Genomic DNA, 12,817 nt, shown 5'->3' with positions numbered 1-12,817 from the left:
GCAACGCTTGTTTCTGGGCTTGTACAAATTCCTACTAAGTCATATCAGCCCTCTTGGTAAGTCTCCTCTAGAGACATATGACCAAGACTGCAAAAAGGACAAAGTTTGAAGAATTGCCATGCTTTGGCTTGCTCTGCTTTTCCCGGGCCAGTATTCAGTTTCACCTTTGTGCTAAAGTGGTTCATCTGGTGGCTAGTGAAGCTGTGAATAAATACAGTCATCTATACAAAGCAGCTGCAAGACCGGTTCCTAATATTCCCTGTCTTTGCCATTTACTCTGAAGCTGTTTCTGCTTAGTTATGGCCTGCCTCAGTTTCAAGTCAAAAGCTAAGATGACAAAGGTCTAGGGTGCTTTTCTCAGTGCTTTTCTCAATAGTAAGTTATGCACCGAGGTCGGATTTCAGAGCAGAGGTGGTCAGAAAAAAAAAGCAATCAGGATGCCAGATGTTTAAAATTTAAAAAAACAAAGAAAAAAAATTCTAAACACCTCCCTATCACCTTGGTAGCCCAAATTACCTGCCAATCTTTTGCCTTGTATACAAAAGACCCCATAGCTGTGACAGTAGACGGGTTTGTTTGTTTTTAACAAATACTAAGGTTTTATCTTAAAAGAAAGGGCACTAGCTTGAAAAGGCAGTATGATGCAGTATTCTAGTAGAGAATCCTTGGGTAGCACCCTTGTTGAACTTGCATAATTAGAAATCCCAGAGAGTAAATAGCTCCAGCCTAGAACAACTCTAAGCTACAGCCTTAAAAACAAGCCATGGTTTGTCTGCTGAAAGAAACCAAGTGGACTGGACTATACGTATGCAAAGTCAAGAATGCACGATAAACTATGCTACTACTCATGGTGTTTTCTCTAGAAGAGAGAAGTGTTGGGGACATGCTCATGTAACTTTTCTAACAACTGCACATATTTAAAACTCAAATGCAGTGCTTATGGGGACAAAAAGCATCGCTTAGCTGTAGGAACAACAAACAGGACTATGAAAAAAAAGAAGAGAAAACGGACAAAGGGGTTATCTTAAAACAGACCTCATCTTCTATTTGAAACTCTAGATGAAAGGCCAAATGTCTCTAATTCATATGACAGCCTCCTCTGATATGACACTCACAATGGCTATATTCTTTCCTCCCACTCTTATTTTCTCAACAAAAATTGTGACCATTTTCCTATCTTAATAAAAGCCATAATTGGCACTTCTGGCAAACATGAAAAGTTGCTAATCAAAGTGGTGGGGCTTGAGGAGTGTATGCTGGATGGTCCAGAAACTGGCTAGGTGGGGAACAGTAATATGCTGGAAAAAACACGCAGGGTATGGAACATGTCAGTGCACGGCAGACACACTCTTGCCCCTTTCCCTCTATGCAGTACAAAACACTTCTTCTGGGGACATGCTGGACCTTTTGTACTCTGAAGTGATCACTGAATGTGGCTCCCTGTGGAAAGGGAAAGCAGAAGTGCTTTGCATTTACGTAGCTGTACTGAACAGCTGGGAAGAGTGTGACCCGTGATGATTATGCAAATATACGGATTCTGAATGGGAACCACTGGCTGTCAAACAAAACAAAGGCAGAAACTGGCACATTGCAAGACTACTAAGAAATAATAATATACCAGTTAGTAAACTGGATACCTGTAACTGAAACAGAAGGATGAGAACGGCCTAAGTGAGCAAATCTATGGTTATGCCCACATCTGGCACTACATCTGTACACTTTTTGCCTACAACACATAAATAACTTTTAAATTTAAAGCTCTTTTTATAGAAAATACTGGCATTGGGTTTGCTCCCACATTAATGGATAACACTTCAAACTGATGTAATTTGTTGCTCCTTTAACACAAATAGGAATATCTATTAGCACATCAAATCAGAAGGGCAGACAGGAAAAGTGGCAGAAAAAGACAAGTGCTGGCAGACTCCACTTTCTCAGCAGCTGAATAAAAATGCAAAGGTAAGAGGAGGGGGAAAAGACTCCTGTTAATCATTTCTGAAGTTTATAAAAACATCTCTGCTAGTGTTCCATCACTTTTTTTTTTTTCGTGTTATATCAAGTTCCACTATTATGGTCATATTCCTTTTCCACTAAAATCATTTTATAACAGTGACCAAAAATACATAATGGAAAAAAAAAAAAGAAGGTATAATTTATAGGAATAGGATAACAACATTATTATTACTAACAAAGCAATTTTTACTTTCCATTTATCTTTTACTTTGTGAATTGGATAGAGATATCTCTAACACATGGCAATGTACTGTCAGAACTTTTTTTTTTTTTTTAGAAAACAGATTTGAGATGACCAGAGAAGGTCTAAATCTGTCTGCAGAAGGTGCTTAAACCACAGCCTACCTACCTTCCAGAGTAACTTCCACTATTGGACAGAAAAGCTACCTGAAATGTATCTCCTAGCATATGCATCTATGCATCTTAAAATGATAGTGTTATGTTCACAATATCATGACAAATTATGAAGTTACAAAACTTATTCAGGACACGTGAAATAAAGTGCAATTACAACATAGTTCAAGCAGCTGCACCTGCACTATACTCAATTACCTATGCCCAACCTATGATAACATTAAATGATTTTAACCAGCCGCACTGAAAAAATGGATAAAAATCTTACAATTAAATCACAAGGAAAACAACAATAAAAAGTGTGATTTTATAATTTAAAGATGTCATGGGATGACGTATGTCAGAACAGAATCTTACAGGAGAAGAAAAAGCTAGCAACTCACGAATACTTTATCATTAATATCTAGCCCACAATACTGAAACGCTGACAATAGGCCAAGTTGCATGAGCTATCTCATAAAAATGAATGTTGCCCTTCAAAGCATAACTTGACCAGTTCAAATGCATTTTGTGTGAACAGAAGAGACCTCTTAATTTAGTGTTAAAAGTAGTCTGCTGCAAAAATTATCTTTTTTTTCTAAACACTTTAAAAGAATTGCTGATGTCAGGTAAGTAGAAATAGCAAATATTTATCCTCACATCAGGGAAGGATTATGGACACAGAACAGGTTACAGATTTTTTTAAAATGCATTTTATACCTGATAAGCTTTGTGACTGATGCCATATACTAATGGATTTGCTCTCATCCGTACATAAAGATAAGTGTAACTTATCCACTTTACTGCTTCTTCCACATTAGTTACTGTTCCAAGAGCAATCTGGAAAGGGGAAAAGAGAAAATTAAATGTATATATTACAGCTGAATGCAAATATTTGGCTGAAAACATACTGAATTCAGTGCATTAGCATTAAAGAACATGTCAGTGTATTTCCAACTAAATGATGCTGACAGTCTTAAGGAGTTTCTTTGGCATGTCCCTGACATCTATTTATACAGAGGTCTGAAAAAAATTTGTTCCCTTTTTAACTAGAAGTTAAACATACAGGTACCTACTACTTTTTTTCATATAATAGAATTTGCATAATAGAATGTAAAAATATCCATATAAACACAGCAATATTTCTTTTTTTCAAGGACAAATCAGGTATATCAAAAGTTCATTTTTTATCTCAGTAACTCCTTTTGCTAACTCGGTAGTTCTTTTACAATCAAATTACTTACAGTTTACCCATTGCTACATGCCAACTTCAGCAGCATTTTCTGTTAGGTACATTCAGGTGAATTAATATATTGCTTGTTCTATTTAATTTGCTTTTACCAGGAGAATTTAATATTTCCTGTATGCCTCAGAACAAAAATATTCTTCAGTTGTGACTAGTTCCTTAAGACAAGCAAAAATTTCTCTTACTGAAATTATGTTATGTCATTATTATTTTTTATGTTATTTTTGTTATGTGGGTGCTTGGATTTCATGTAAGCATTCCTCTTGATTTGGAAAAACTATAAAACCCTATAAAAGTGATTTTATATGCATGTTCAGATCCAAATATCATTAAACACGATATTCTTTTTGAAATAAAATCGCTATTCGTAGCTATTCAAAAATAGTAACACAAGATGGTTCTGCCTCAGTCAAAAGCTTAAATGACTTAAAACCTTGTTGATTTCAATGACTGATATCAAGAAGCAATATAAGCTTGTTTCTGAAGTGTTTTTCTGTTCAACAGCACAAAAAGGTCAGGGGAAGCCCCAGTCCACTTTACAAACTATATAGTGACATAATGTGTGGAAGCAGCTAGAAAACATTTTTAGATATTCAACTCTTCATAAACTGCTACAGGGAAGACATTTAATATAGCTTGCACATTACTGCTCTGTTTGCTACCCAAGGTTAATTTCGGCATCTGATTTCTTTCCATCATTCAAATGTATTTCAGTGCACAACTTGTGCAGTAATAACATTTTCCCCTCAGTCACTTTCACAACCCTAAAAAAAAAATCCTTATAGAAGACAGTGAAGCCTGATAATTCAAAATTAAATTAAAATACATAAATAAATAAGCCCTCTCCCTCCCCCCCCTCCCTTTTTTTTTTTTTCCAAATAACTTGTTTTATTACTGGCACATTAAGCATTTTCACAGATAAAATAAAAAATGAGAAAAAAAAAACCAAAAAACGATTGGATTAGAAAATTCAGTTGGGTTTCAGGTGCCACACTGAAATATAACACTTCACTCTCCTTACCCAACTTCGTTGAACATACACGGAATACTCTGCAGAGGGAAAAAATAAGCTACTTCTAATTATTTGCTGCCATCTAGTGTTCCAGTGAAGCTCTTACACATGATTTAACAAATGCGCACAGCATCAAAACTGCGAGTGACATGGGAGTAATCTTTTTAATGCAAACACCTAAAAGTAATTTCAGAACAAATGATTTACAAAATTAGGAGACCTTGGCTAAGTTCAAGGATATTTAGTATTCATAAAACCAATAGGTAAGGTGATTCTTTACTAAAGAAAATAATGCTAAATTTTCAAGTGTTCTGTGAACCGTACAGTAGTTATACAGGTAATATAAAGAATCACATAATCCTAGTGGTTGAAGGGATATCTGGAGATCACCTAGACTAACCCTCCCTATTAAAGTTGGTTTCCTACAGTATGTTACACAGGAAAATGTCCAGGTGTATACCTCCAGAAAAGGAGACTCCACAAACTCTCTGGTCAGCTCGTTCTAGTTATCACAAAACTTTGACTGCAAGCAGCAGTCACTGATAAGTTTAGCTGATCACCTGCAGGTCAGGTCAGCTCCCAGGGGCAGGGCACAAAACTTTAGCACCCTCTAGCCTGTGCACTGTACCAAGATTAGCAATGTAGTCACCCAACTCCTCGATGATTTTTTTGGAAAGGTTTTGAAGGAATCCTGTCTCTTCTGATACCTACTCTAGCTCATACTTCACCAAAATGGAAGACTTTAGAATGAGAAAGGCAAAAACTAGCTTAGATTTGGTCCACCTTAATCAAAGCACCATCTTATTTATTTTCTTGGCTTAACAATGAAATTGTAAGGAAATGCATGGAAAGGCACTTCTGGGGAAAGTATTTCTACTGACCAGTGCTGCAAATTTTCTCCTGTTTCTAGATCCTAGGGAAGGAAGGAGTCCGAGAAACAAGCTGGGGTCCAGCTGTGGCTGACAGGGAGGGTTCTATCAGGTGGAAATGATTAGGGATGGAATGGTGACCTGCACTGTATGAGCTATTGATGATAGTTCCCAGATAAGTTAAAGTTTATGGCCTAATTAAACCACATCCCCCTGCATCTTATCTTTCTTCCTGTAATTCCAAAAAATACAGCTGTAGGTATTTTCTGTTTGCCAGCTGGTCAACTGACCCAGGACTCTTTCCTGTCAGATAAGAACCCTAACCAGTTAATTTATTTTCTGTTCTACTTCCCACTATGCCTAGTGGCACAGTGTCAGCAAAAAAGGAAAAGGGGCTATCTGCATGGCTATACTGAGCATCACTGACTCCTTAGTCCTCTTTTGCTCATTTCTAGAAGAAGGGAAAAAGAAAGCAACAAAAAAAACAACCAAACCCCAATAAAAAAATTCAAAGCAAACCCACAGGACAGCATTCTCAGTAGATAGATATTTTGAAGTCTATGTTCAGAGTCTTATCTTTGGTATCAACTCAGTGAAGTTGGGTGTATTTCAGCTTCTTCCACTACCTGGCTTTTCTAGAAACAAATGTACTGGGCACTCAAGGTCAACATGCTGCTCTGAGGTTGCCTTTCATCATCTGTGGTTATCTAAAGAGAAGCAAGCATCATATAAATGTCCACTAAATTCTTAAAAAAATGTAACTCAAGATTTTCAGTTAAAGATAATATTCTTGAATGTAATAGCTCTAAAAAGACTTTTATGCCATTTTCATTCAGATTTTGAGCTATACAACCCTTTAGATACAACTTCCTGCAGCAAGCAGTTCCACGGCCTAACTCCCCAGCTGGCAACCTTTTGCATTTTGTGAACCTGTTACTGACTCAACCCAGCAAGTATTTCCTGGTTCTTGTCCCAGGAAAAGTACAGTATTTTGGCACGTCATTTCATAAAACTCCATTATGTCATGTCCCATTTTCCTTGGTTCTGCTCTGAGGAATGCAGGTATGCACATGTGTTCCCTCCATAAAAATGGATCTATTCCTTTGTCCATCCCTCGTTGAAAATTCCCTGCTTCTATAGAATTAATTATTAAATTAGAATTAAAAATACTCTCATTTTACCCCATAATTATCCAAGTTTTCTTTCCTGCATGACATAAACCTTGCTACAGAATTCAAGGCTCTGGATTCCACTTTGTGTGGCTAGGATTACATACTGCATTACATCAAATATACAAATCATTGCCTCATTCATAGCTGCTGCCCACTTCTGGCAAGAGACCTGATCAGCCACGTTTGTGTTTGGAAGCATGGAGTCTTCCTACATTTCCAACTGTTTCCTTCATTTTACTTGCTTTTCTCTCCACTTTTGAATTGTTAATAATAAATTAAGAATTCCAAGAATTTACAGGTGCTTCTGGACTTTCTTTGATTTCTCTTAACAACTGCAGCATGGGCATGTGGAGCATTTGGACTTCCTGAATGATTTGTAGCAAAAGCACACTCGCTTCCTAAAACATGTCATGTTTTTATATATCAGTGCAGATTTCTGGTGCTCATAAAAGTACTGTCTGCATTTCTGTAACAAATCAGTTGACAACATATAATTAGTCTGCATATAGTGCTATTGTTACTGACAAAAGGACAGTGTTTATAAAAGATTACAAAAACTGAATGTGCTTCCTAAGACTATCTGCTCGTTAATATGATGGATTATGTTTTAAATGTATTTACTTTTTAAGAATACTGCAGACTTCAGAAAAGTAATCTCCAGCTATATCATGATTTCTAAAACTCTTGTATCATTCTCAGAATATTCCACTGACTACGATCAAATCAGAACATATGGATGTTTAAGCTGACACCAAATAGAAATAAATGAATTTATTTTCCAGAACAAACAACCCAAAACCTGACAAGATGTATGGGAACTGCTGAATCACGGCCTGAACCACTGATTGGTCACCTGAGGTGAGCACCAAGTCAGCCATGGGGGCACAGGTGAAGGTGATATACCTGTGTGGGTGGAAGGGGTGGAGCCTAGTTCCTCCTCTCTCAAACCCCATTTAAGGGCTGACCACCACCAGGGAAGGATCTCTTCTTGGAGATCCCTCCCATGTGGAGTCCTCTGCGAGCCTTGTCATCTTAAAGGTGAGCCATCTTCTCTTTTGTATTACCTGTATAACTGTTTATATAGAACTACTTAAAATATACCATCTTCTATACTATTCCCTGGTGGAGTATCGTCATTAGGAGTTATTTACCCTACATTTGGCGAGCCAGGCAGCTCTAACTAAATCCATAATGTCCTTTATTTGGAGTATGTTTAAATGGGCCAAGGGGGAGAACGTTACCCCCCTAGAACAGACAATCCCTGGTCTAATTCCAGGATTCATGGGGTCACCCTACTATGGATTGGCATCCGTTATTGAGAAATGGGGACCCATGCGGGTTCCAGGGACTGCCGCTCCTTCTCCATCTTATTTGACTGACTACTTCGTAGGATTAGATAAAGACATACTTGTTACCAAGGAGCGGTGGTTAGCTGCCTCTGCAGTAGCCTGGCCATTAGCAATGGCCATACTCAAGTTAGATGTTGCAAATGTTAATATGGAAACTGAAAATCAGTTATTACGAGACCGTATTGAGAAACTGGAACAACAGCTGGGTACATTAACAACCAAAAAGCCAACCAGGCATACACTATAAAGGCACTCACAAGGTTGATGGCTGCCTACGGGACACCGCAAGTCATTGAGAGTGACCAAGGAAGTCATTTCACGGGTGCAGTGATACAACGCTGGGCAGAAGAAAATAATATTGAGTGGCGATTCCACCTGCCATATAATCCAACGGGGGCAGGCCTTATCGAACGTTACAATGGTATTCTCAAGGCTGCCCTGAAGACAGACTCTCAGTCCCTGCAGGGGTGGACAAAGAGACTCCATGAGACCCTGCGGGACCTGAATGAAAGACCTAGAGATGGCAGACCCAGTGCCTTGAAAATGTTACAAACAATATGGGCCTCCCCACTTAGGATCCAAATTACGGGCACCGATAATGAAGTGAAACCTCAGATTGGCAATGAGAACAACCTTCTGCTCCCTGCCCCTGAGGACCTAGAACCAGGTACCAATAGAATAAAATGGCCCTGGAAGGTGCAGGTAGGACCACGATGGTGCGGCCTACTTGCACCTTGGGGGAGATTATTGGAGGTGGGGGGTTCGGTAGCTCCTCCGGTTATAGGTACATGGCCTACTGAAATAATGGTTAACACTCCAGTCTTCATTGCTAAGGGGACCCCTATCATGTCTCTGTGGCAGATCAGGACACCCCCTTTGGTGCCTGATATAGTCGTACAGCCACAGACATCGGGTCAAAGGGTTTGGTACAGGCGACCAGGGCGTGCCCCTGTACAAGCTGAAGTGTTAACCCAAGACAGGAATACGGCCTGTATCTTGCCCTGGAAAGCGGATCTTCCCCTCTTGGTACCTCTAAAACACTTGTATTACTCCCCATAAGTCTATGAATCACCAGAAGGAATCAAAACAATACTGCAGTGTTCCAGAGTTGTTATAAGACCATGTGAAGCATCTGGTGATGGTCTAACCGGGACTGACGACACGTAAGATGGACCTGCACTGTATGATTACATGCTTCCAGTAGATACCACCGAGCACTGGCCCAAAGAAGAGTTCGACGGATGCGCCGATCATCACTCATATCAGATTACATCAGCATGCGTTGTGACGGGCAATTATGTAAGCGTCGCGATGTATTGGGTCTCTGTATCAAGGGGAACTCACCTTATGGTTACTTGATCAGTGGTTCATGTCGTGAAGGGGTGGAGTGTATGGGAACTGCTGAATCACGGCCTGAACCACTGATTGGTCACCTGAGGTGAGCACCAAGTCAGCTATGGGGGCACAGGTGAAGGTGATATACCTGTGTGGGTGGAAGGGGTGGAGCCTAGTTCCTCCTCTCTCAAACCCCATTTAAGGGCTGACCACCACCAGGGAAGGATCTCTTCTTGGAGATCCCTCCCATGTGGAGTCCTCTGCGAGCCTTGTCATCTTAAAGGTGAGCCATCTTCTCTTTTGTATTACCTGTATAACTGTTTATATAGAACTACTTAAAATATACCATCTTCTATACTATTCCCTGGTGGAGTATCGTCATTAGGAGTTATTTACCCTACACAAGAAAAGTTGTTTTAACTGCTCTAAGCATCGATTTCCTGTGATCTGGCAGGCACTAATTTTTTCTTGCATGTTATAACTCAGATAACAAATCAATGGCAGATTCATGCCCTCATTACCCCATGACTTTCAGTATTAAGCATTTGTATTTTTACCAAGAAACAACTACCATAGTGATTAACAAACTTCTCACTGAATCTTCATCTGCTTTAGATGTTCCAAAGCCACATCACCTACACTAATTTAAAGCCACGAGTAGACTGTTATTTTCAAATAAAATTACCATTACCTGAAGTTTGAAAAGGGAAAAAGAAATAGATGGCCTTCAAAGAAATACAGAACATAATTTTCTATCCTTTACTATTGTGGCTAGGAGAATAAAAGAAGTATTACCTATAATATTTTATTCTGGCATCTAACCATAATACAGTTCATTTTTGATCAGTTTTAAACATTCATTTATTTACACTTTATACAGGAATGCTTGCTTATTGCTGAAAACTCAAAATTTAATATTCTGTCTACACTAGATAAACAGTTCTGGATTTTTCAAATCCCCAGATCTATGGTAGAACTGCTAGTTTAAGTATTTTTTCATTATAACATACTTGTTATGTATATTTGATTGCATAATTTTAGGTGAATACTCACTATGAAACTAACATTTTCTTCTTCAGTTCTATTATTTTGACAGGGTGGGTGAATTACTTCTTAAAGCTTCATCTTTGATGTAACAAAATTATTTCTGCAGTGTGCACTAGCAATATTTTTCAGAGTACTACTTGGATAGTTCATACCTGTTAAAAATCACTACATTTTACCTAAGCTTTCCTCTACATTTAGAATTCCAGTCAAGTTTACTTACTTGAAAAGAAATAACTTAGGAAAAATATATGCTTACTTGGACAAATACCTTTTTTTTAAGATAAAGCTTCATGAATAAGATTGCTTTTACTGTTGCCAGTCTTATCTAAAATTGTTGCAACTGTTTTTCTTTTTGGACAACTTTTCACATTTTACCATTTCCATTCTGACCACACAGAGGCCTCATGAGCGTTCGCCATGTGCGTGTGCAGAACAGAAAGCCAACTGCAGCCTGTGAGCGTGGACAGCATGCTGAGGAAAGTGATTCTCCCACTCTGCCCCTCTTTTCTGAGATCCCAACTCCGCCTGAAGAAGCTGTGGGCACCTCATTCCTGGCAGCATTCAAGGCATGTTTGAATGGGTCTTTGGATGAACTGGTCTATTGGAAGGTGCCCCTATTATGGCAAGCGGGTTGGAACTAGCTGATCTTAAAGGTCCCAATCAAAATATTCTGAGATTCTATGATTTTTAAATCTTTTCTCCTCTCTGTAAAATATTCAGTGAACATAAGTTCACTTGCACTCTTAAAAAAATAAAAAATAAAAGGTAAACATTGCACTTTAGCTGAACGCCTTTTCTTTGTTGAAGAATGCTTATATTTCTGAGGGTTCTTTGTAAAAAAGTGTGTGTATTTCTGTATACACATTTTTAACTCGTTTTTACACTAGGTAGTTTTTGAAGAGTTTTAAAGTAATGGAAGTCAGTACTCTCATTATAATCACAGCACTTTAAATACTCAAATGCATTTTCTTTGAACTTCAAGCAAACTGAGAACTTGCAATTTATAATAAACCAGTTACCACTGTGAATCTGATGCCAAAGACAAGAGATAAAGCTAAATACAATATTCTTCCTATGTCGCGGTCAACGAATTGTTGAAATTGTTTGAATGAATTGTTGAAAGTTTATTTATATAATGTATAAATATAATTAATATAATAACACATTTTCATTTCTTGAGGATTTTAGTTTCCTATGTTTCTACAGCTGTATCTTAATATTTTGGTCCTCCATACCACTTCTAGTATCTACTAAAGTTTGTGTAAGACCCCTGACATTTTCATATCTAACAGCTCACTCCTCTGTAAAATACATGCTTATAGTAATAAAGATTCCACTTCAGATATTTTATTTGTGAAAATAATACTTTTTTGTTTGTTTGTTTCAAAAACTATCAATCCCCTTAGTTTTGCAAGTTTTTCAAAATGATTCAAAAATTACCTCTGCATTTAGGTTGTCGGCAAGACTTTCAAGAAACTGGCTTTCAATTGGATTCTGCTGAGTAAGAAGAGTCAGGTAATGACTGAGTTTATCATGAGTTGTAATAATGATGCCTTCTCCAAATTTGTCAAACTGAGGCCGTCCGGCTCGACCAAATATCTGCATGACATCTAAAATTCCAAGGTCAACAAAGGAGCCTCTTTTTGCAGCATATATTTGTGTTCCCTGATTGAGGAAAAGTTAATAAAAATTAACATAAATACACACGAACATAATCCTGATGAGCTGAATACTGAAATTAGGCAAATATAGCATGATTTCAGAAGTGTACTTTAACTAATCCTTTCATAATCTTTGATATATTTAAATCTTTACTATACAAACTAGACTCCCACTGGTAAGAATCAGATTAATGAGATATAAATAACATTTCAAGTCCATCACACATTTCCCCTCCAGCTCCCAAACCCACAATAAAGATCTTGCTATCTTTCTTGTAAGACAGATGACCATGGGTAGAATAATACAAACTCTTACCTTAATAACAACAGCATGAGCAGGAAGATTGACACCCCAGGCAAGTGTAGCTGTACAAACTAGGACTTTGATATGTCCATTTGAAAACAAGTTCTCGACCAAACTTCTGTCTTGCCGCAGCATTCCTGCATGATGAATACTAAATCCATCTGGAAACAGCTCACGTAACTGCTTATTTCTGGATCTCTGTACCTAAAATAGAAAAGCATAAATATTAAATTCATTTTCAACTGCAGTACAAGAAGCACTGTATTTAAAAAAAATACAGGAAAATGAACCACTGAATATTATTCTGAGTTATATGAAAGGAACCATTTACATTAACATTGGACTTTTTGTTAGAACCCACATGTCACTATTTGCTATAAATAAAATTGAATCATTTTCATGTTTTCCAAAGAATACACCACAGTGTTCAAAAGAATGCTATTTTAAAAAATACAGCTTAATGTAAACAGAGATCC

The 12,817-nt window shown here is 37.8% G+C and overlaps 1 protein-coding gene across 2 annotated transcripts in view; it reads right to left on the bottom strand.

Annotated features, from left to right (window-relative positions):
• ASCC3 (activating signal cointegrator 1 complex subunit 3) overlaps positions 1–12,817 on the bottom strand; it is a 263,322-nt gene that overhangs the window by 89,275 nt on the left and 161,230 nt on the right. For both annotated transcript variants that reach the window (XM_065735653.1, XM_065735658.1), the window contains exons 15-17: positions 12,354–12,545; positions 11,817–12,041; positions 3,067–3,186 (exon numbers count right to left, since the gene is read on the bottom strand). In XM_065735653.1, the coding sequence (XP_065591725.1) occupies positions 3,067–3,186; positions 11,817–12,041; positions 12,354–12,545 (537 nt within the window). The remainder of the gene's footprint in view (positions 1–3,066; positions 3,187–11,816; positions 12,042–12,353; positions 12,546–12,817) is intronic.

The sequence above is a fragment of the Cyrtonyx montezumae genome, unplaced genomic scaffold, assembly GCF_038088225.1.
Source record: "Cyrtonyx montezumae isolate F1298 unplaced genomic scaffold, pur_monq_1.0 scaffold_0, whole genome shotgun sequence".
Classification (NCBI taxonomy): domain Eukaryota; kingdom Metazoa; phylum Chordata; class Aves; order Galliformes; family Odontophoridae; genus Cyrtonyx; species Cyrtonyx montezumae.
The sequence above is the reverse complement of the archived record's forward strand: the minus strand, read 5'-3'. Positions and strand labels throughout refer to the sequence as shown.